Here is a 23352-nt window from a genome sequence, read left to right on the forward strand (position 1 = left end):
TCAAATCCAGAACATCTGAATGCTGAGTTAAATGCACCGGCAGGTCAGTAACCCAAAGCTGCGCAGAGGAGCCAGACAGGACCATGCTCTGTCAGGGACAAGTAGGAGATAGAGCAAGCCCTCGGCCTGGGTCGAAGGCAGTCCGTCTGTCCCGTGGCGAACTCCCAGTGACTTGATGTGGTTAAGGACTGTGCTGGTGAGCGTGTGGAACCTTGAAGATACGTTCAGTGTCCTGCGTGTGTTTTCAGTAACCAAAGTCCCTGCTGACAGCAGCTTCCTGATCGAGAAGAAGCTGAGGAGCTGCTTCCCTGGGTACACTCAAAGCTTTTCACCCAGTTGGAGGTACCGGACAGCACTCAGCCGGGCACTGGTTTTACAGTAAATCCACCTGCTGGAGAGCACCGGGGGGGGGGCTTTTAGCTGAGTCTCCTTCCTATTCGCCTGCAGCGTCCCCAGCACTGCTACAGCTTTGGGAAGCGCCCGGGCTGCGGCCGCCTCCCTCGCTGTCCCTGCTTGCCGCGGGGCGGCAGGGGCGGCTCAGCCACCGCGCGTGCTCGTCGCCATGGGAACGGGAGCGGGCGCGCGCGGCATGCTGGTCTGAAAGGGAACGCGCTCCCAAGAGGGGCCCGCTCCTGACCAATGAGCGCCCGGAGCGGGTGGTGGCGGTGACCAATGGCTGGCGGCCGGTGCGCAGGGGGCGGGGCTGGGAGCGCTCGGGAGCGGCAGCGGCGTGCGCGGGTCGGTTAAACCGATACGGCGGAACGAGCTGCGTGTGCCCCCGGTCCCGGTCCTTTCGCTCCGCTTCACGCAGGCCCGGTCCCGCGGCGAACCGCGAAACGGGGGAAGGGGAAGGGGAAGGGGAAGGGGAAGGGGAAGGGGAAGGGGAAGGGAAAGGGAAAGGGAAAGGGAAAGGGAAAGGGAAAGGGAAAGGGAAAGGGAAAGGGAGCGTCCCCGGCGGTGCGTGAGGGGAGCTCTGTGAGGACCGGGCGGGGCCCCGCGAGGTGGCCTTGGGACAGTGCAGCTCCCGAGAGGGGCCGGGTCTCACCCAGGCACTGGGAAGGCTGAGGCCGGGCAGCCGGTGCCCGGCCACCCCGGCGGCTCCCCCGTGCCAGGGCCCTTCCCCAGCGGCCGCCTCCACCCTTCCCGCATCCCTGGGAGCTGCAGGCGGGAGCCTTCCCTGTAGCCCTCGGCGGGGGGTGCCGGGCCTCGTTCGCCTCGCCTCGGTGGGGAAAGGCCGTCGGGGCCGGGCGCGGGAGCGGCTGCGCCCTCTCCCGGGGCTCCCGGCCTGTGTCGGACCATGGCGGGCTGGAGAGGGGCTGGGGAGGGCTGGGTGGCCGGCGGGGTCTGAAGCCGCTCGGGCGGCGCTTGTGTCTCTGGGGGCTGGAGCGGCTGGAGAGCAGGTGCTTAACGTGGCCGGGCTTTTGAGCCGCCGTTCCTGTGGCTCTGAGCACGGGCTGTGCCTGTGCCTCTGACGCACCCGGCAAAAACTCTGCACAGCCACGGCTGTGGGCACAGCGTGGGCTAGGCAGAATGAAAAGCCGTTGTCAGTGATGATGTGAATGATGTCTATGACTGCTTGACAGGTGATCCCGGCAGATAGATACTCCAGCAGCTTTGACTGCTTTTCTTTGTTTATTACAGGTAATGGTGGGTGATCAGACAGCTGAGATAAAGGATACAGACATGTCTGGAGAGATGCAGCAAGATGCTGTGGAGCATGCCATTCAGTCTCTGGAGGAATGCAGTGTTGAGTGTGACATTGCAGCTCATATAAAGAGGATAAGTATTTGCTCGTAATGTCTTCCTACTGAATGCTATATGCTCTTCAAAAATCAAGCAAAAATGTTGGTGGGTAAGTAGTTCTAGATAAGCAAGTTCTGTGGACATTAGATGACCCAGTCAGACTTTCTCTGCAGACTGGTGTTCTTATGTTTCTTTTTGTAACCCTTATATGCACTTTTCTGGTTCTTCCCCTTCTCTTTCACAATTCCTTCTATTTAAGTCCTTTCCTCCACTCTCCAAAGATGGCACTTGAACAGTAACACTGAGTTCCTAGTAGTCTGTTCTGCAGGAGTTTGACGGGAAGTATAATCCTACCTGGCAGTGTGCTGTGGGAAGGAATTTTGTGACTCACAAGACAAGTCACTTCATCCGCATCTGCCTGGGTCCTGTTACTGTTCTTCTCCGCAAGGGTGCCATGGACTGTTCCTCAAACTCTCATCTTGTTACTCAATTGTGTGCTAATGGCACGAAGCCTGGTGCCTTCAGCCTTCCTGAGGAAGCAGACCTTGGCCTTCAAGGGCAATGGCAGGGATTTTGCTAGCATGTTTTTATTGTAGTTAGGGGGAAAATAGCAAAAAAAAAAAAAATAAAGCAAACCCCAAAACCAGACATCCCTGTATTTACTTTCTTTCCACAGCCAGCGTCTTTGCAAATAAAAAGGTTGTTTCAGCTTTTGAAAGTAGGTACCGTCTTTTTCTAGTATTGCTTGTGCTATTTTTTCTTTCCCTGTGAATGTGGATGACTAACTTTGTTAGGAAGTTTCTTTTCTCAAATCCAAAACATCTAAACACTGTGGTAATGACCCTTATAACTTGGTCAATAATTCTGAGAATAATAGACTTAAATAGGGAACAAACAAAAAATAGGAGTTGAAAGAAGGCCTTTTATGAGGCTTCTCCTAAAATATTATTTATTAGCTCTGCCCTTTCACACTCCACCCCTACTTTTCTTGTAAGAAACACGGGAACTGTTCTCCCAGTGAACTTGAACCTGATCCCTGAAATAACAGGAAAGGGATCAGCAGATATGCTCAAGATCTTTGAATGTTATTTTAAAGGTTAATTAAAATGCCTTTAGAATCTCTGTTGCTTTGTGGCTTTTTCCCTTTTTCTTTTGCTTTGAAGGAGAAGTTAAAAAATATCACTTAAGTTAGACATTATAGAGTTATTTTTTACTTTCACAGTTGTTTGCTGTAATTCAGTGGAAATACTTGATTCTTTATCTCCTCTCAGGCCTCTATGTTCACTAGCTTAACCCCTAGTACTGTCAACTCATTCCTGCTTAAGTACAGACCGTGTTTAGTTCTTGTGTTCCAAACCTGTCTTACTCTTCTGGTTCGGTTTTTTTTTCCTGACAGTTTTTCCCCTCTTGTTTTGCTGGATGTACGGCCCCAAAGCCTGAGCTGTTTCTTTTTCTGCTGATGCCTGTTGGGGAGCCGCTTTGGAAAATAAAGGACAAGATGTACCCTAGCTGCCCGGTCGTTGTTTGTGGCGGCTTTGTGCCGTCCGGGCGGTGGCGGTGGCGGTGGCGGTGGGTGACTCGGCCCGGGCGGGGCTGCCTGCCGGGGCGGGGGGGTTCGGCGGGCGGGCGGCCGGAGCCCTTCCTGCTGCCCGGCGGCTGGAGAGGAGGCGGCAGCGGGGCGGGAGGTCGGGGCTGGGTGGCGGGGGAGCCCGGCCCCCGCTCGGCCGGGAGCGAGGAGAAGGCGGCCGGGGGCGGGCCGGCGCTCGGGGCGGTGGCCGAGGGCCGTGCGGGTGCCCGCGGCGTGCCGGGGGACTACAGCTCCCGGCGTGCTCCGCGGCGGCCGAGGCCTACGAGTCCCGGCGTGCCCGCGGGTCCGCCCGGGAACGGCTCCATCCGGGTCCCGGCCACTGCTGTGGGCGACTCGTCGCCATTACGGGGCAGCGGCGGCCGAGCCGGGGCCGGGGCGGCGCCGAGGAGCCGGTGGGTGCCTGGGTGGTGCCGACCACTCGGGCGGCAGGCAGCGCCGGGCCCGGCGGGGCTCCGTGAGCAGCTCACTCCCTCGTCGCCCGGAGCCCCGCAGGCCCGGCCCGGCCTCCCGCGGCCCTCCCCCGTTCGAGCGGAGCAGCGAGAAGATGTCGCCATGAAGGAGGCCGAGTCCGCGCTGCGCCGCCCCCGCCGGTCGCCCCCGCGGGCCATGAGCCTGGGCCCCCGCCGGCTCCGCCAGCGCCCGTCGTGCCCCCCCGCTCAGGGCCGCCGCTCGCCCGCCGGGGCGCCTGTTGATGCTGCAGAGCCCGCCCGGCGCGACCCCCGCCTCAGCCTCCGCCATGGACAAGAGCAGCCCCTGCGGCTCCGGTGCACCCGGCTCCTCGGCCGGCAGCAAAGGGCAGCAGCCGCGATCCGCCTCGGCCGGGCCCGCCGCGGGGGAGTCTAAGCCCAAAGGCGGTAAGAGCCGGGCCGGCGGGGCCGGAGGAGCGGCTGGAGGCTCAGGCGCGGGGGGTGTCTGGCCGGGGGTCCCAGGGGTTCCAGGCCGTTAGCGATGGCCCCTGGGCGGCCTCTGGGTCGGGCTGGCCGGTCTGAAGCGGTGGTAGCTGGGGAGGGAGGGACGGGGTAACCGTGAGCGAGTGAGCAGCGTGAGACTGCGGGGCCGGCGGCCTTCTGCCGGGGTTGGGTTTGTGGTGAAGCTGAACTTCTTGACGGGTTGTTTGTCTCTCAGCTGGGTTTTAATAGGCTTCGTTTCAGCTCACTACTTGTTTTTGCTTTCTTTTTGCTTCCTCTTCCGGCTTTGTTCACTGTTTGGTGAGCTGCAGTTCCTACTCTCTCCTTCTTTTAAGGATTAATGGAAAAAATTAAGGATTAAAGATAAACTCCATTAGAGTAATCAGCTTGAAAGCCAAAGCTTTGGTTTTATAGTAAGAATATACGTTTGCTAGTGCTTATTAAGAGAAACCTTAATCTTACTCTGTACCCAAGTTGAGTGTGCTTTTACATCTTGCTTAAGGAGGTCTTGTATCGATACACAGCATTCCCCATACCAGCTCTATTTCAGTAACCTATTTTGGAGGAGTTCAGAGTTAGTTATGTATTGTTTGCTCATCTGGCATTTAAACCAAAGTGTTAACATCTGTCACTGCAAACAGCTAGTTTTGCTGACATAGCAGTTCATGAGGAGCCATTATGGTTCTTGACATGTATCTTGTCAAGGTAGGACCTGAGCCACCTTCAGTTCTGTAAAGCTGTTTGGGAGCAGAGTGTTTCTGGCAACCTTGCATTTTTTTTCGAACACCTAGAAATGGGGCAGTAGTGATTAAAATTAGCGTTTTTAGTGCCGGAAGTACGTGTGAGAGTGTCTACAGGTTGCTACAACACCATTGCTGTACTAATTTCCTTCCTCCTCAGTGGTTTGTTTCAACTGTATTACTTCAGGTCTCTGAGAAAGCTGCAATGTATTCCAGAGGGTTAACAGAATGAGTATATTGAAGGTGTAGACGCCTTTTTGGACCTTCTGAATTCACTCGGAATCTGGGTAACCAAGTATTACCAGCTTTTCTTTCACCTGTATTAACATCTTCCACAGGATAGACTGAAGTGAGTGACATGGAATTTGGCTCACCCAGAGCTCCCCAGGTTGCAGTGTAACTGTGCGATTGTAGTTAAGTTTTAACTTCAAATTCAAACACATGAAAGTCTTTTTAGGAAGAACTTTTTAGGCAGCCATTTCTGGAAGAACTTCTAACTGATTTGCATCAGCAACAGGATTTGATGCGACGGTCTTATTATCCTTAGCTACTGTTGTTATTTTTTAGTCTCTTATTTCATTTTTTTTCCCTCTAATGGGCAGACCAATGGAAGCAGGGGATATCACATGCCAGGTGTGCAACAGGAGTTTTAGAACTGGCTATTTGGCTTCTGATGGAATAACAAATTATATAAACTTCTTTGTATGTATTGTGAGAAGCAGCGTGAAAGGCTAGCAGATGTGAGGTTTTCATGTTGTGGAGAACTGGTTTCTGTCCCTGTCTTGCCAAGAGATGCCTCATCACTACAGCTTCTTTTTTAATCATGTGTGATGCTGTATGGAGGACTGTTCATAGAATATACACATCCTTCAGTAAGGAGTTAAGATGGCCTGTCCTGTGGCTGGTATGCCTTCATGTAGAAGAAACAGTATCTGTAGTGAGGAAGGAAGTAAAAGGCCTATCATTCCAGTCCAAAATAAAAGCATTAAGTGGTTTTTGTGGAATGCAACCTTTTACAGGCTTGAAAAAATGTCACTAGTAGCAGGGGAGCAGTGAGAAATCCTGATGTACCATACTCTTCTACTCCAATACAATAGACTAACTTTTAGTTAAAAAAAAACCAAAACACAACTGTTTTGAAGACCCCTTTTTTAATAAAACAGAAGAAAATTTTGGCTTGACATAATTCCACTTCCAAGATGCTTGCTTCTTAACTACGGTGGAGGGCAAAGGGATATGGAACAATGAGTTGCTTGCTTTATGGTGCATCGAAGAGGCCTGGCAAAATTAGAATCTCTTTTAGTAGGAGTAGATGTGTATTTGGGAATATCTTAACTGGAGGGTCCTGAAAACTAAAATGAGAAGATTCTCTTGGTCAGATTAGGGCAAACAGCTACAGAATGAACACAAAGGATGCAGCTGTGTTGAATTGTGGCTATGTTTTTTTTGGTAGCTGTTGCGTGCAAGACACTGACATGTCACCATATGGGATTTTTTTTTCTTGAGTTCCTTATGACTCAACATGTAGTTGATGTGGTCCACCCAATTTCTCTCCTATTTCAGGAATGTATAGGAGGTATTCTGAAAATCTTGTGTCTCCTTTGAAATGGAAAGTATTCTTGATGGACCACAGATCCTCCCTGAAATGCTGACCTTTTGTTGCATAAGTGACTTTTGCACTGATGGTCACTGGATTTGAGTCTATTCAAGCTCTTGCCATTTAGATACTTTTCAGAGTTACCTGCTGTGATCAAGTCCAGCAGAAGAAATGAAGAAGTGGACGTTTGTGAAACCTTGCGGTAGCTTCTCCTTCTGTTTCTCTTGCAGCACAGCTTGAAATGGGCTAAATAGGATACTGCAAGCTCTTGCTCTTTTGGAAGCTGGATTCCAGCTGTCTTTCAAACTTGGCCTTAGAAACTAAATTGAACTCGGAAGTTTCCAACAGTAAAATTTCTTTGGGTGCACCAACAAGAGTCACATCCCATTAGGATGGAATAAAGTAGCTAAAGGAAAAAAGGCTGCTTGGGTTTCTCTGCAGTCCTTGAGACCTGGTGGACAACATCAGTTCTCATAAATGGTCCTGGGCTGCCTTATTATGGTGTGAGCATGCTTGGCTGGGGTGTGTGATTGCTCAGTCACCTCTTGCTCACTGGCATGTTTGCCTTAGCAGCAGCAATAGCTTCAGTGTGTTTTCATGAAATCACCCTGGGGCTTAGCGTGATCCACCACCCAAACCCCTTATGCAATACGGTTGGCCTCAACACAGCTCAGCTGAAAAAAAGGGGCAAAGAAAGATAGAAGGAAACTGCAGTCCTCACCCCAATAGCAAACCAGTGCTGCAGCTCCAGGACCGAAGTGGTCACCTAGAGCTGCTTTTAGTCCTGTGAACTTGTCTCTCTGGATCTTTGGAGATAGAGGTCCTCTAACAGAACATGGCATCTGGCAGGAGAAACCACAGATGTCAGGGCTAGCTCCAAAAGACAAGAACAGCTTTGTTGCTAGTTCTGTAAAACGATATAGACAGTATTTTTTACAAGTCTGTGTTCTCTTGGAGTGTGGATAGGTAGATATATCTATTATAGCTTAGATCTTGTGAGAACAGCAACAGGACTAACTGAGGACCTGAGTAAGTACCTCACCGCCACTGCTGTTGCTCATTCCTAATTTGCCACGAAAAGAAGGAAAAAAGAAACTCCCAAATCCAAACCTACACTACTTAAAACTGGGTTCTAACAAGAGAGGATGGCAGTGAGAATCTTCCACTAATCTCCCTGCATGAGTGCAGATAGCCCTGTCCTGCCCCGCTCTTTATGGGAATGCGAGGAGGGGTGATAGAAAGCAGAGAGCTCTGTGACATGCGGCATGCTGGAAAGGTTGGAACAGCACTGCTTAGATTCAGGGTGTGGGGAGAAGTGTTCCAGTTTACAAATGCATACTCCAAACTCTTGGTTGACTGTTGACTGATTTCATTACTACTCTGATGGACCAGAATCCTCACGAGGGTAATTATTCTGGGAGGGGAAACTTGCAATCAGTAAAATCAGGTTTGAAGCATTGTTAGACTGTCATGTAAAGTCCTTCCTGAAAAAGGCACAGGTGGAGAGGACTTTACTATAGAATGTGAGAGTCATTATAGTGACTCCCAAAGGCTCTAGGAGTTGGTCTGAAAGGACCTGTAGTATGACAGGAATCTGTGTAAGCCAGATTCCTGGCTTACAAATTTGATGGTGACTAACTTGATTAAAACTATAAGTGGTAGGAATTATTCTGTCAGCTGCAGGTGCAAGCTCTTCCTTGTTCCTGGGCCTTGTAAAGACCCACTTTAGACTGAGCTTCTCCTCGAGTTGTTTCTTTTCCCCAGTTGATGATTGCAGAGAAACAGCAAAGTTGCTATAGACAGAATAGGCATGTGCCCCTCTAGCGTGTTCACTGAAATTGCAGGTTTAAGAGGGTGGTTGAGCTCTAAACTGACAAGCTCTGCTCCTGAATAACTGAAGCGGTAATCCAAACCTCTTCAAAATGACTTAATTTTTTACTAGAGACTCAGTGGTGTTGATTATAGCCTCTTCCTACAAACACTCTCAAAAAAGGTCTATCTAAATAATCATTCAGCCAGACCTGGTCACACCCTCAGCATGGCAGCTTCTGGTGTGTTTTTTTCCCTGATAATGCTCAGCCCATGTCTTTTTAGCCTGATGTGCATTATAGCACTGCAGGCTATGCAAGCAGGTGTTTGAGTTACCATATGTGGTTCTGACAGAGTTGGTTTAATTCTGAATTAAAGGATCAGCCTTTTGAATAGCAGAGTAAATGACCAGTTCTGGTGATGAAGTTTGTCTGCAAAATGGCTCTGTCACATCATGTGAAAGTAGAGATAGTGTCCTTTTACTTCTATAGCTGTAGTTAGAATCATAGAATCGTTTAGGTTGGAAAAGACCTTTAAGATCATCCAGTCCAACCATCAACCCAACACCACCATGCCCACTAAACCATGTCACAAAGTGCCACATTTACCTGGTTTTTGAACACTTCCAGGGATGGTGACTCCACCACCTCTCTGGGCAGCCTGTTCCAATGCTTGACCATTCTTTCTGTGAAGAAATTTTTCCTAATATCCAATCTAAACCTCCCCTGATGCAGCTTGAGGCCGTTTCCTCTTTTCCTATTGCTAACTACTAGTTGCAGGCAAAGACAAGTCTGCCATGTGCAAGAAACGGCAGACCACCGAAAAACCCAGTCAAGCCACTTTTATTACTTAACTTATTCTTAAGAAGTTGGATCCTCAGTAATGTACAATAACACACAAACCTTTCAGTCCACTGCCCCCCTCTTTTTCGGGGTGCAGGTGGGAGAGAACACTAAAAATAACAAAAAAGTGTTTGTGTGAATGATCCCATTCCAGCTGTTTTAAATGCTCGGGTAGATTGGAAGTGGTGCTGGGGAAGGGAAAAACTGGAGGCACTGGTAATGAAAACTACCCATATGAGAAACGCAATCCTGAATCACAGTGATGTGTTTGCCTACCATGTAAGATTTATAATGAGGGGTGGAGAGGACTATGAAGTGGGAAAGGGGAAACTAGTAGGCTTTTATAAAATGGATCTAGATATTGTATGAGGCGTTACTGTTTGTGTAACTCTTACTGAGTATCCAGAGTGACTTTGGGGCTGGCTGGTGTAGATAGATGTCTTGCTGGGTCTGTGAAGTTTTGCTTCCAAGCTTATCAACAAACCTCTTCTACAAATAAAACTAAGGGCGGTTGGTGGAGATGCTAGGTTAAGTGACAGGTCAGCAGTCTGTTGTGTCCTTGTGGTAACTCTGATCTTATGCTAAGACTATTAGAAATACCTTCATAGTATTAATGTTCTGTTCTAGCAGTCTAATGAAGCAGCTGTTTAGACACAGGAAACCCCTCTCCAGAGCCTGACTGATTTTTCTGCTCTTGTGAGCTTTATTACTGCAGTATTTTGCTTTGTGCTTCACCACTGTGTCCTGTGTTAGGGTCAGTGGTGCTCTCAGCATGCTTTTGGGCAAACAATTCTTGTTGCATAGGTTGGTGGACTTAGTACTTGGATATTAGGTATGTGCCCTGCAAGGCCAAAGCATTGAGTTCATGCTTCAATATTGATTAGCATTTGTTGGCCTTGTGAAAGAAAAGGGTATTTTTAAAACAGAATTAGATCTGTTGGGGTATTTTAAGCATAGGGGGGCAGAACTGAGTGAAAACAGGCAATGGGGGTCTTACAAAGTGGGAGACTTCAAGACAAATGCAGGCAGCAGTATATTTATATCAGGGAACAATATATGATAAATTGTGTGTTTTCAGAAAATGGAATGAAAAAATGAACTAGCTATTGTCAATTTTTGTAATGGGGCATGAAAATGTGGTGGTGGTGTTTATCAGTTAATGTACAAGGCAACACGCTAATGTCTGGTGACAGCAATTCCAAATCTGGATAAAGAAAGTTCAGCCATCTAATAGGCGTTCAGCCTATCTAATAAAAGATAAAGCACAGCAAATACATCCTTCTTTTCTACTCTTTGACCAGTTCTTTGGGCAGTGATAGGAATGAAACAGTTTGGGTTGCTGTGGGGATTTGATATCCTGATAAACACCAGCCTTTTAACCAGGGCTCAAGGCAGTGGCTGACATGAGCATGTCTCTGAGGTGAAGCTAGCTGAGGTATAGTGTATATGTGGACAGCTCTGAGGCTGCCGATCTGATTCTTGTTTTTTTTTTTCTTTCAGATGGAAAGAATGCGAGTGGATCCAAACAGCGTTATAATCGTAAAAGAGAAACTTCATATTCAAGAAATGAGAACTTTTCCAGTCAGTCCCGTCGCTCCAATTCACAGAAAAGCAAAGCTTTTAACAAGATGCCCCCTCAAAGGGGAGGTAGCGGCGGGAGTGGCAAACTTTTTAGCTCTTGTAATGGTGGAAGACGAGATGAGGTGAGAATTGTAATGCCATGCCTCCAAGGCCTTCTTTCTTGGGACGAGAGGATCACTCTGACCTGCCTAGATAGGTCTTCTGTGTTCAGCTCCTGGGCTGGGAAGGGAAAGAGCAATAAGAGGTGCTAACATCGTTGAGATGCCAGAGTGAGTGTGAGCAGAACAACTTGGCAACAACAGAAGAGGAGTGCTCTCTGCTCTGAGAGACTTGCAATAAAAAATACCATCTGAGGAATGGGTACATAGACAGGCCATGTACATATCTCGTGAAACAGAGGTCCTTCGTGAAAATATCTAGTGATACAATTTCTAGCTTTCAAGTCTGAGGTGATTGTGTCTAACCACTTCAGTGTACGAATTTGCATGTGGTAGTGGCATTGTGAAAGTAATGGTATTAGCCTTGGTGACATCAAGATGGAGTAAAACCAGACTGAGGCTTTTATGCTGATGTGGGTTTAAATACTGTAGACTATTTGTGGGTTTGCATTGATACTCTCATTTTTCAGTTTTAGTGGATGAGCAACATTGCTCACCTAAATTGCTCTGTCAAAACTCACCTGCTGTCTCTGTTGAATTCTCATTCTTTGCTTCATTATATGAAAACTAACCAAAACAAGTACAACCCGTGCAAATACTAATCAGACTTGTATTACTGGCTGTCTAAAAAAATATTGTCAGGATTTGAACAACTTTCTTCTGTTATTAACCTTGACTGCTAGGTTTTGCCAGCTTTTACTTGTCCTTATGTGGGTTGTTTTTATGCTCTCCTCCTTCTGATCAGTGTCGGGTAAGACCACTCAGTTCTAACTTTCAGGTTCTCATGTACTTCTAACGCTGCACTACTTGATTTGCAGAACTGGAATGGGAGAAGGTGAGTGAGTGGATGCTGCGTATTCTGTACATAATCACTTATGGGGCCTGGGTATCAGCTTGTACTGATGCTTTTGCAGTAAATTCTGGAGAATTCTAACAAATGCTGTTGTCTCTTAGGTAGCAGAGGCTCAGCGGGCAGAGTTCAGCCCTGCCCAGTTCTCTGGTCCCAAGAAGATTAATCTGAACCACTTACTGAACTTCACTTTTGAACCCCGTGGCCAAGCAGGCCATTTTGATGGGAATGGACATGGCAACTGGGGGAAAAGGAACAAGTGGGGACATAAGCCTTTCAACAAGGAACTCTTCCTACAGGCCAAGTGAGTGGAAGACCAGCAGGGCTCTTAGACTTCTGCAGAGAGACAGAGCTGTAAGGGATGATCAGCCAGGGAATTGTGTTTGACCTTGACTACTTGTATTGACGTTTCCAGGGTGAAGTTACCTCTCTGTAGTGTTTTCAGTGGTAACGACTATACTTGAGAGGGGTAAAAATATATCAAGTTGTTGTCTTCACAATGTGTCTGATGGATTGAGTCCTTTAGATACAAACCAGTTAGTCTTCTGCTCTAATTTTCTAGCACCACTTGTGGAATATGACATTCAGTTTGGGAAGACCTGTGTAGCTCCCTTACAGAAGACAGTTGTTTTTTCAAAAAAATAGTGTGTTGAGATGATAGGGGTAGCAGTTGCTGAATGAAAGCTAATCTGAATTTATAAGTCCCAGAAGAAATTACTCATGGATCTGAGTTCTTAAACTGCTGATTATTTCACAGGCCCCTAGGTATGCAGTATAACTCAAACGATGATCAGTATAGTAATCCAGCAGCAGAATGGCTTTTGACTGGAAATAATGGTCACTTTCAACAGAATTTGAAGTGTGTTCAGGAATTCCTGTGTCTGATCACTTTAAAGTAATTAAAAACTATTTTCAGCATTGATACTTCCGATTTTTCCCTATTGTTTTGTGGCTTATTGTAATGAAGTCTATTTGCAGGAACTGCAGTAGTCCTAGTTTTTGTGAGCATATTTTTCCACTTGTGGATTCCCTGTTTTTTAATAGATCCCTGATGGAGCTGGCTGTTTCTTACATGTTTCTGGAAAACCACTCTGCCTGGCTCATTCTGTAGTTAGTATGTGATGTTGTGTCTAACTGAAATTAAACACACCTGTATTCTGCGAATCTGGTTGTGAATTGAACTATTTTGGGTTTTGTTGGTAAAAGTTACTGACTGCATCCAGCAGTTTTCTGCTGGACAAAGCAGCAGCTCAGAGTATCCTCTAGGATAGTTCTCAAAGAATTTTTAGAAACAACTGAGTGGATCATCTGTCTCTTTGCCTTTCCCCAGCTGCCAATTTGTTGTCTCTGAAGAACAGGACTACACAGTCCACTTTGCTGATCCAGATACCTTGGTCAACTGGGACTTTGTGGAGCAAGTGGTCAGTTGTGATGGGCTAGATTTTTTTTTTTTTTTTTTTAATTATTATTAAGAAGCTCAACCTGTCTTTAACTGCCTCTTTATCTCTGTGATGTTACATAAAACTCAGCTGGTTTTGAGTTGAGGCCTCTTCTGTCACTCCCACAATACTGGGAAAGATCTGTCATGGAATATATTATGAAATACTTTCATGACAGAAAAAGAGAAGTGCTAAAATCTATTAAGAAAATTAGCAGCTTCTTCTTGCTTTCGCAGATGGGAGCTCATCAAAAATAGTATCTGACATTCTGTAGACAGAGTCCTTGTGATCGAGATATTAACAGAAGACTTGGGCATGAGTCCATGGAAGAGGACTAGAGTATAGAATTTTGAAGAATTATTCTGTGCATAGGTGGTGCATCTTGCCTAGCAACAAAATGGAAAATCTCTTGAGAATTGTGGTCAGAACTTTGGGTTGCCTCAAGCGAAACTTATTATTTGCCAAGACTAGTCTTCGTGTAGTCTTGTAGCTGGAGAGGAGGTAGCCTTAATGTTGCCTGACGTTACAAGAGAGCTGAAAAATCTAGGTGCTTGCTTGGCAGTTACGTCTCTGCAACATACAGATGCTAACAAAGTGTCTGACTAAACTAGCACATTCATGGAAATAGGTAAGTTCAGTCTTGCAGTTAAACAGGGCTACACAAGTCTGCTTGTGTAAGTGAGGCGACAGAGCTCATTTGCTGTCTTCTCAGTGTCTGAATTTGGATGACGAAGATGCTGCTAACTCTTAGAGATGATGAGTACATGAGGGGAAGCATGAGAAGAGTTACTTTTTTAATGTCATTAGAGTAGAAATACCAGATAGGTGGCTTTGACGGTTATTCCATGTGCAGTCTGAAGGTGTTACTTAATTCACAGTGTACTTAATTTCTTGGTAAATAAGCAGAGCCTAAAGAGCTGGAAGATTAATGTGTTAGAGTAGATCTCACAGGTGGCTTATTCTGTGGCACAGGAACTGATTTCCAAGTCTAAAACTTGTACTATTCTTCTCATGTGCCATTTCAGCGAATTTGTAGCCATGAAGTGCCCTCTTGCCCAATATGTCTGTACCCACCAACTGCAGCAAAGATCACCCGCTGTGGGCATATCTTTTGTTGGGCATGTATCCTTCACTATCTCTCCTTGAGTGAAAAGACCTGGAGTAAATGTCCTATTTGTTATGGCTCTGTTCACAAGAAGGATCTCAAGAGGTGAGACAATGTTTATTAAATGATGTATCTTTTTTAAATGTTATTTTTACCCTACTAACCTTCTCCTTACATTGCAGCGTTGTTGCTATGGAAACACGTCAATATGCAATTGGTGATACCATTACGATGCAACTTATGAGACGAGAGAAAGGTGTTCTGATAGCACTGCCCAAATCTCAGTGGATGAATGTGGTGCAGCCTGTTTACATCGGAGGTGAGTGTATCTGAGTACTGGTGGTTGGCATCCTGCTCCTAACTGTGACTAGGACTTGTGTAGAGAGGACTTACCATGGTAATGCCAATGTCACCTTAAAACAAACCAGACTACAAAACATGGGTTTTAGCAGCTGAAAACTTTAATGGCCACATACTGTTAATAAGCTTTCTACCCACACTTTGTTTTTTATAAGGCTTTAATTTGTGTGCTGTTCCCCTTCAAGTTACTGCACTGCAGGCTCCTGCCTTCTCAGTCATTGGTATTTGTTTGATGTGTGTTTTGTATTGTACAGTCATTGGTGTAACTTGCTGCTTTTGTTGGCTCTTCAGTGTCCTCAACCTTTTTCCTCCTGGCTCCTCATTATACATCTTAGCGAAAATAACTGTGTCTGTGTCTAAACTATTCCAAGGATGTAATCTTCAACACAATTTTCATCATCTTCACTTATCAACTAAAATCTGTGAATGATATGGGAAAATAATCAAAATTATTGCAAACCTATTCCAAACATCTGTTGCCTGACTTCAGTTTTTTCCAGTCAAGTAGTGTGACTAACACATCATCATCTTATCTGTTAGTATCACAAAAATTTTGTGACTAAAGAAATAATTTTACTTAACATTGCTGTTTTGTGGGCTGTCTTGGCTCACTTCATTTTGCAGTCACATTTATGAAGGGCTGCATGCATTTAAGCGCTCTGTAAAAAGTCAAGTCTCCTAATGCATGATGGGTATCCAGCATGCAGGGTGTGTGCTTCTCAGTATTTGGAAAGTAGAGGACTTTAGATCCTTTCATAAAACAAACAAAAGAACAAATATGGGATTTGAGATCATTCTAAACCCAGGAAATTCAGCATTAACTTGGTGTTCTGTAGACAAGGTTGGACCCTTGGGGAGCAGTGAATATAGGGACTGTACTACTATATGATGCTATGGTTGCTGTGAAGTTTATAGTTAAGATAAACTCTCTAGTAACAAAGATGACTACCTTTTGCTAAACTTGCCATTCTTTAGCTTACTATTTCTGCTGTGCCTCTTGTAAAAACCTCAAAATAATGTTTTGTATGGATTTTTAATATGTATGGGCTTATGAACTAGTTTGAGCCAAAACAGAGGTCACTTTTTCAGAACTTTCCAGTGGTAAAGTGGCAGATAAACTGCTGTGTGAGGGAGACGTGTAGCAGAACAGGTATGTGGCACCAGCTTGTGTCATCAATGATATAATGGTAATATGCGGAGTCTGTATCAAACTCTTGCTAAGTATTGCCCACCCTGGGGTAGATTAACTCACAAAATTGAGCAGTAACAAAACTTCAGAAGAAACAGCAGTCCAAACTGGTGCCTCTACATGCAAATATTAATGATTTGGTGCTCCTTCTGTTCAGATGACCAGCACAGTCAGTATTCAAAGCTGCTTCTGGCATCCAGGGAGCAGGTCTTGCAGCTGGTGATTCTGGAGGAGAAAGCGGCATTACTAAAACAGTATGAGGAAGAAAAACACACCCCAGAGGCTTGCTTTATTGAGGCAGCTATCCAGGAACTGAAGGTGAGAACCTCTTTGGAGGCTTTTAATAACTTCATTTTTAAGTGTATGCTGAGTGCTGAGCATCTATGTTCCGCTGCATAAGTAGCTGTGTGTGATTATTTTGGTCTCCACGATGTACGTACTAGCAAGGTGGTAATGTTTGCTGCTAGAATAGCGTTATAAATCTTGGGGGAGACTATTGGACCCCAGGTATTTGGCATGATGTTCAAGATGATAGAACAGAATGCTTTTTACTGAACGGTATTCCTTCCATAAATGTGAAGGAGTTCTGCTTTCAAAGGAAGATGTGTTTCCCTTTCAGGTCCAGCAATTTCTGGGATAACTTCTATCAGGCAGACATGAGTGAACCTGTAGAATATTCCTTTCAAAGCCTTTAGGCGTCCTACAATGGGTGTGCTTTCCAGTAACAAGAAGAAGAGGACTTGTCTTCAAGGGTCACTCTTTGTCACAGATGAATGATAGAGCTATGAAAACCTGAAGTATAGGACAAGGCTAAAAATAACTATGGTGATAGTTTCTTGACTTAAATAGGAAATTGAAACTTGTTCTCTTTGGATGACCTGTAGGAGCGAGAAACAGCACTCTCTGCTGACCAGGATAAAAACAATGGCATTGCTGGAATCGGTGCAGCTGTGGAAGAATTGGTCCTAGAAAGCTCCAAGTCTGTGGAGCCTGCAGTTTCCCAAGAGAAAAAGGTGGGTGACAACTCCACTCTGGCAGATCTTGTTAATGTTTAATTCTGCCACTTTACACTGCAGTGTATGGTGAACTGGTGCCAAAGATTTTTGCAGAGATGATAATCTTTTGAAGGAGATGATGTGGTACTAACTATATGCTCTCTGCTGTGATAGTGTGGTGTGGAATATCTCTCTGCATTTGATGAGGAGCTTGTGGAGCCTTGCTGTGATCTGGCAGGTTCCTTTTCACCTCCTGTGGAAGCGGAAGAGGCAGTGCTGGATGAAGAGAAAGTACCTGAGGTGGACACCATAGGGGAACCTGATATGAACACTACAGAAGAACCAAATCCAGCTGAAACAAGCCACCAAGAGTCTAAAGATACAATTAGCAGTGGACATCTTAGCAACTCTCCTTTTTACTATTTCTATCAAGGTCAGTGCAATGAAATCTTGGAGTCATGGGGGTAGAGATGCCTCTTTCGGGATCCTTCTTGAGGAAGATGTTTGTCACTTCATTAGATGCAGCTAACCTCTGTGAAACAGAAGTCCCACAGAAACTCAGAAAGGAGCTTTGATTTTATTACTGGAGAGCGTACTGAGATGGGGAGAAGGGTATTGAAAATTAACAGGCAAAGAACAAGTGATAATATCTTGTCTTATAGCGGAGGACGGACAGTGTATGTATCTTCACCCTGTGAATGTTCGATGTCTTGTTCGCGAATATGGCAGCTTGGAGAAGAGTCCAGAGAAGATAACTGCAGCTGTAGTGGAGATAACTGGCTACTCAATGACAGAGGTAGTTATTTTATCTTCTTATTAATTAAGGGCCCTTGTTTTAGCAGATCGATCATTGTAGCTGATGAGACTTGTTTCTCTTCAGTAATAAGAAATAATAACTTATGAATGGGTAGGCATACTAATCTGTGAAGCGCATCTGTGTGAGGTGCAGTGCCTTATGTTGCTTTTGATAAGTAGGCTGCAGTCCAGCTTTTTTTTTTTTTCCCTAGAAGGTAGGAAGTTCTAGGAGTAAGAGAATTGCAAGCTTAAGACTGGTTTGTTGTTAAAGCTGTCTCAAAAAAAGTGAATTCTTTTCTCATATAAGACAGTAGCTTGAACTAGACAGATTACCATCTTTCTTGGCCTGAAGAAGTGTTCTGCCCCTGTCTTGAACAAACAGTTGTTTGTGAGGATCAAGGGTAGAGGTGGGATGTTACAAAAATAAAGAGGATGGAAAGAAGCTTCAGTGTCTGAGATAGAGGGAGTGAAAGTGCTTCAGGCACTGAAGTTCTGGAAGAGGGGATGGGTCTTGAATTCCTTTACCTCAGATAAAGACAACTGTAAGAATTGGCATGTGCAGTAACAACTATATGTAATTCTTAATTCATCTTTAAAGAAAGGACATGCTCAAGTAAGAATGGATGCAGAGGTAGTAGGGAATTGTCTTCAAGATTTTCAGCTCTATGAGGAAAAATACAAAACTCTGCTTGTTTCAGTCTAGCAAAGTGGTGGTCATTGGTCCAAATAATTTAATTGTAAAACGCAAATTTGGTCCACTGCAAAAATAATTGCGTCGGAAGACTGGTATTGTAGAATTTTATTCTAGTGGTGTGAGTGAGAAGGGAGTAATAACAAGAAGTTCAGTGAGCTGGAGTAACTGCATCCAAATCCAATTATGATGTGGTTGGTGGAGATCTTGGAGCATTTGGTTCTGACCCAGGGCATCTTTCACGTATTTGTAGTTTATAAAGAGATTATTGTGTCACTGCTGCTATTTTTTTCCATTTGATTTGATGAATGGAGGGTGTTCTATCTCCATAAGCTATTCATCACTATGGCAGCCTCTAGACTTTGTTGAGATGATGTATCTACTCTTTTTTATCAGGATATAAGACAGCGTCATCGCTACCTCTGTCACTTGCCCCTCACCTGTGAGTTCAGCATTTGTGAACTGGCTCTGAAGCCACCCATCATCTCTAAGGAGACTTTAGAGTTGTTTTCAGGTTGGTACTACCTTTCTAGTAGGCTCTGTCATGTATCTGTGGGGTGAAGGGGAAGTCGTTCTTATCCCTTAATGGCAGAAAAAAGAACATATGTAGCAGCTTTACTCCTCTTGCACCAACTGTCTGATGACAACTAGACAGAACAATCCCAATTCACTGTTTTATAGACAACAATTATACAAAGAATAAAAAAGCCTGACTGTTTGGAAGAGCATACGTTGTTTATAAGCATATTTTGTTACTAATGTGTTATAACTGAATATGTTGTTCTCAATGCTGGAGAAAACATTGCCAAAGTATTGGTGTGGGTTTTTTGATATCAAATGCTGTGCATTGCTCCTAGATGACCTTGAAAAGAGGAAGCGTCTACGGCAGAAGAAAGCTCGTGATGAACGACGACGTGAACGCAGAATTGAGATAGAAGAAAACAAGAAACAGGGCAAATGTAAGTCATGATTGAGCATAACTGGTGGATTTCCAGTCATCTTTAGTTGCTGAGATGATTTCTTGAGCTATAGGGTGAACTCTAAGGCCTTTAGTTTGTAGTATGTACTTAGAACAAGATTACAAGGCATTAGAAACAATGTAGAGTGAAAAATATAAGCTGTTTTAGTCAGGATGTTAAATGATGTTATGCAATTGCTGCATACTTGCACATTATGGGAGAGACAGAGGGCATTTGAGGGCACAGCTATCTCCATGGTGTATATAGCGCTCAGGATTCTCAATTTAGGTTTTTATAGTAATCGTGATATAGAGTAAAAAGTGAAGAAGGAAAAAAAAATGCCTAGGAACTGCTTCCATCCAGCAGCAGGGCTTGTACTGGTCTCTAAAATAGAGGGTGGAAAGAAAATTGAGTTGGCACCTCCTAGACTCCTGAAACAACTTGCATATTGACAGTCCTCCCCCACATTGTGTAGTGCTTTAATTTAAAACCTCTTTCTAGATCCAGAGGTCCATATTGCTTTAGAGAATCTGCAGCAGTTCCCTGCTTTTACCTCTTGCCCTGGAGAAACTACCAGCATTGATCATCAGAGCTTCTGTCTGTCTCCTCTTGGCAGAAGCCCTGTGTTTCAGACAGGTGAGCATCTGGAAAAACACATCACATCTAGCTCGTGATCATTCTTTTGGGATCTACTGCTCAGGTCGTCACACTCAACTTTCTTAATACTGACCAAAGACTGCTTCTTTCCTAGATTGCCTATGAGATCATACACAAAAGGCTGACACAGCTAAGAAACATTCTGGTCCTTTGTCTGCTTTTTACTACCTCTACTTCTGTGACAGTATGAGATCTGCACTGTAGTTACCCTGTCTTTTAAATCTTTGAGACAGAAGAAAAGAAAGGAAAAAAAATTCCCCAAAAAGGGAAGACAAGTGTGTATGCCAGGAAAACACTGCCAGCATTTTTTTCTTTCTACCCTCTCCATCTTCCCCACCTCATTATACTAAAATAAAACGTAGTTGATGAGCACTCAGGTTGTTGTGCAGTGATACTTTACCAAATGTTTTATCTTGCAGTTCATAAAAAATATTAAATAGAAACTATTCTTAAATGTTTTTCTCAAAAGAAAAAAAACAAAACCCCAGCACCCAAACAAAATAAAATCCCCCCAAAACAAAACAAAAACCCACACACAACACCCCAAAATAAGCAAACAAAAACCCCCAAACAACAACAACAAAAAACCCACCAAAAAAAACACCAAACTTAAATCTCCCTTAAATAAAAAGATTGAGGAAATTTGAGAGGTCCCACTGTGTGACTAATGGATGGAACTGATGAGATAAAAGTGGTTAATTACGTAAGATGATAAAACTTTATTTCTGTTTCATCCTGATAAGCAGCGTAAAGAGTGCCTTTGCCAAATGCAACTGGCTTTAATTATCTTCTGTTTTCTCTGTAGAGTCTGTTCCAACTCCACTGTTACCTGCTGCCAGCCAGGTCAGCCCGTTGCTCTGTGGGAGTTTAGAAGAAGAGTCTCCCTTCCCTTCCTTTGCCCAGGTAAGCCATGTAGCAGAGTAAATCTGGTCAGAATTACTTGTGTCTTAGTTGGGGATTAGTCTGAGAACACAATTGCTTCCCCCACAAAAACGATGTGGGATAAATCTTATGGAGACAGCATAGGGTTTGAGTGCTTGAAGGGGTTCCTAGATTTTCTTGCCACTTAGGGGATACGCAGAATTGTTCTAGTGCATAGGATTTAAACATATCTTACAACTTTTTTGATAGATGTTGAGAGTTGGAAAGGCAAAACCAGAAACATGGCCCAAACCTGCTCCAAAGACAAGAGGTAAGAAAATTTGATGTTACTACTTCAGGTTCTTTACCATGCATCTAAATCTAAGAAATTTTGGAACTTCACAGGAAACATCTGGAGTGTGGAGGGGTGTTTGCACTGCAAAACTTTTTATGCAGTCTTCTGCTTCTCAAGGCCCTTTCCTTCTTTCAGATGAGAACACTTTGGCACTCCCTGTGCCAGTGGATAGTGATGGAGAAAGTGACAGCTCTGACCGCATACCTGTGCCCAGCTTCCAGAATTCCTTCAGCCAAGCTATAGAGGCAGCCCTCCTGAAACTGGACAAACCGTCCACAGCTGATCATTTATCAGGTAAAAGACGGGGGGGAAGAAGGCATGAAAAATTTCTGAAATTAAAATTTAGTATTTCCCGTTCTTCCTCTGGGAGAAGCAAGAGCAGTGATTTTGGGGACCAAAAACTGGCCACAGAACAGTTTTGAAAATTGTCAGGTTGTGGTTTCTGAACAACTTGACTAGGGCTTCTGTTAGCTTAAAGCAGCTCTCTTAGTGGGAGCTGAGATGATCTCCAACTAGCAAAGAATCCTGTTAGGACAAAGATGGCTTTTGACAATCATGTTTGCCATGTCTCTACTGGAACTTAAATTAAGCTTTATCTCAAGGAGTTCAGTTTATGCCCTTTTAAACTAAAAATAACAAAGCTGCTGAACTACCACTTCAGTTTGACCAAAATGTCAAGGTAACTGCTAGCTGAAATTTCAGACTGGGGAGTCTGAAACAAATTGAAATGAACTGAAATGTCCAAGCCTGATGCTGGCTGATAAAACTCATTTGTAATGCTCAGTTCTGATGTTTAGCTTTGGCTTCTGTTTGTGACTGCACTGAATGATGGAGAGAGTTGGACAGGAGGGCCTGGGAGTGTCAGTGAAATGGAGTATCGGCTCCAGTTGTAGTGGGTTTTGGACATGGATGAAAGTGATAACTTGTCTTGAAGGGCAAACTGCTGCATGCTTGCAGTCCTAGGATCGGCTGTTGCAACAGCAACTTTAGAATCAGTTAGGCATATTTATAGGTGTGTTTTAGGTGTGATGGAGTCTCCCTTAGTTTGTCTGCGGTAATTTTTTTGTTAAAATTAAAGTACCTGGTGCTCAGTGAGTTGATAGGAAGCGTCATGGACCTGTAGAAGTCATTTAGGCTAGAGAAGACCATTTATCATTTCTGTGTGATGTTCCTGTTCCATGAGAAGAATGACAGTGTCATTTTAATTCTTCACAGAGGAAAAGGGAGGCAAGAAAAGAAAGAAACAGAAGCAGAAGCTATTGTTCAGCACCTCTGTTGTTCACACAAAGTGATTCTGCTATTCAAGAGAAGTTTCCTCTCCTCGTTTTCTTTTCATTTTGCTTTGTTTTGCTGCTATAGTTTAAGTATTTAAATTTGAACAGACTAAACTTGTGTTTCCAGGGCTTCTAGGGGGTTCAGGAGGAAACCATGACAGTATACGTTGAAGTAAGATCTTTTGATTCCAACTGTTTAATCAGTTTATACTGAAACAAAGTTTTGAAAGAAACAACTCAGCGACAAATCAGCCAAGGCTTCTAGTCTGTGCCAAGTCAGTTCTTTTGGCCTGAGAAGCAGTATGAAAGTCTTTACAGCTGTGTGGCACTGCCAGAATACTGCAATATTGCCTAAGTGAAGAGGCAGAGAGCCTTTATGTCCCTAGAAGTATTCATGGGCAGAAGTCCATCTGACTGTGACAGTAGTGCTGTTTCAGTAAAGCTGTCAGACTGCTCTCTTGAGAAACTGGCTTCCCCTGCACTGGAAATGGGCAAAAGAGCTTCCTGGCTTTAGAGTGTTAGCTGCTATATCTGTTCTTTTTCTAAAGAGCAAGAATTCCTCCTGTTCTCCTGGCTTGGAAAGATTTAAAGCTGAGGTGAGTGTAAAGCAGAACTTGGCTACTTGGTTTTGAAGTGACTCTTGATGAATTTGTGTATTTCAAAATGCATACTGGCACTAGTGGTAGGAGGAACCTCCTGGCTTCTCTCAGTTGTTCAACTATGTTTTTAATGTGGGTGAGTGAGGCTGCTAAATTTTTTTTTTTTTTTTTTTTTTTTTTTTTTTTGCCATCTATGGGCTTACACATACATATTGTAACCTGATCATCTAGAATAAACACTCCACCCTAGGGCTCTT

General features: G+C 44.6%; 1 protein-coding gene across 3 annotated transcripts; it reads left to right on the forward strand.

Annotated features, from left to right (window-relative positions):
- The first annotated feature begins 1625 nt into the window (after positions 1–1625).
- RNF10 (ring finger protein 10) lies at positions 1626–23352 on the forward strand. 3 transcript variants are annotated; one of them, XM_075718955.1, is made up of 17 exons: positions 1626–1852; positions 10728–10930; positions 11921–12120; positions 13147–13237; positions 14281–14465; positions 14543–14679; positions 16067–16227; positions 16794–16922; positions 17079–17337; positions 17567–17700; positions 18787–18904; positions 19248–19349; positions 19851–19985; positions 20812–20909; positions 21138–21198; positions 21358–21516; positions 22438–23352. In XM_075718955.1, the coding sequence occupies exons 1-17, from the start codon at positions 1819–1821 to the stop codon at positions 22512–22514; spliced, it is 2283 nt and encodes a 760-aa protein (XP_075575070.1). In that variant the 5' UTR covers positions 1626–1818; the 3' UTR covers positions 22515–23352. The 3 variants fall into 3 exon arrangements, with proteins under 3 accessions (XP_075575070.1, XP_075575069.1, XP_075575071.1); XM_075718954.1 differs by lacking the exon at positions 1626–1852 and adding an exon at positions 4023–4185; XM_075718956.1 differs by lacking the exons at positions 1626–1852; positions 20812–20909; positions 21138–21198; positions 21358–21516; positions 22438–23352 and adding exons at positions 4023–4185; positions 20101–20586.

This window comes from Pelecanus crispus, chromosome 11 (assembly GCF_030463565.1).
Source record: "Pelecanus crispus isolate bPelCri1 chromosome 11, bPelCri1.pri, whole genome shotgun sequence".
Lineage (NCBI taxonomy): Eukaryota > Metazoa > Chordata > Aves > Pelecaniformes > Pelecanidae > Pelecanus > Pelecanus crispus.

Excerpts from the sequence above, each read along its gene's own strand:
- RNF10 (XM_075718954.1), top strand. The coding sequence starts at position 4,023 with ATGCTGCAGAGCCCGCCCGGCGCGACCCCCGCCTCAGCCTCCGCCATG. Across the intron at positions 13,238-14,280 it reads GGGACTTTGTGGAGCAAGTG|CGAATTTGTAGCCATGAAGT; the intron begins GTCAGTTGTGAT and ends GTGCCATTTCAG. Across the intron at positions 21,517-22,437 it reads CACAGCTGATCATTTATCAG|AGGAAAAGGGAGGCAAGAAA; the intron begins GTAAAAGACGGG and ends AATTCTTCACAG.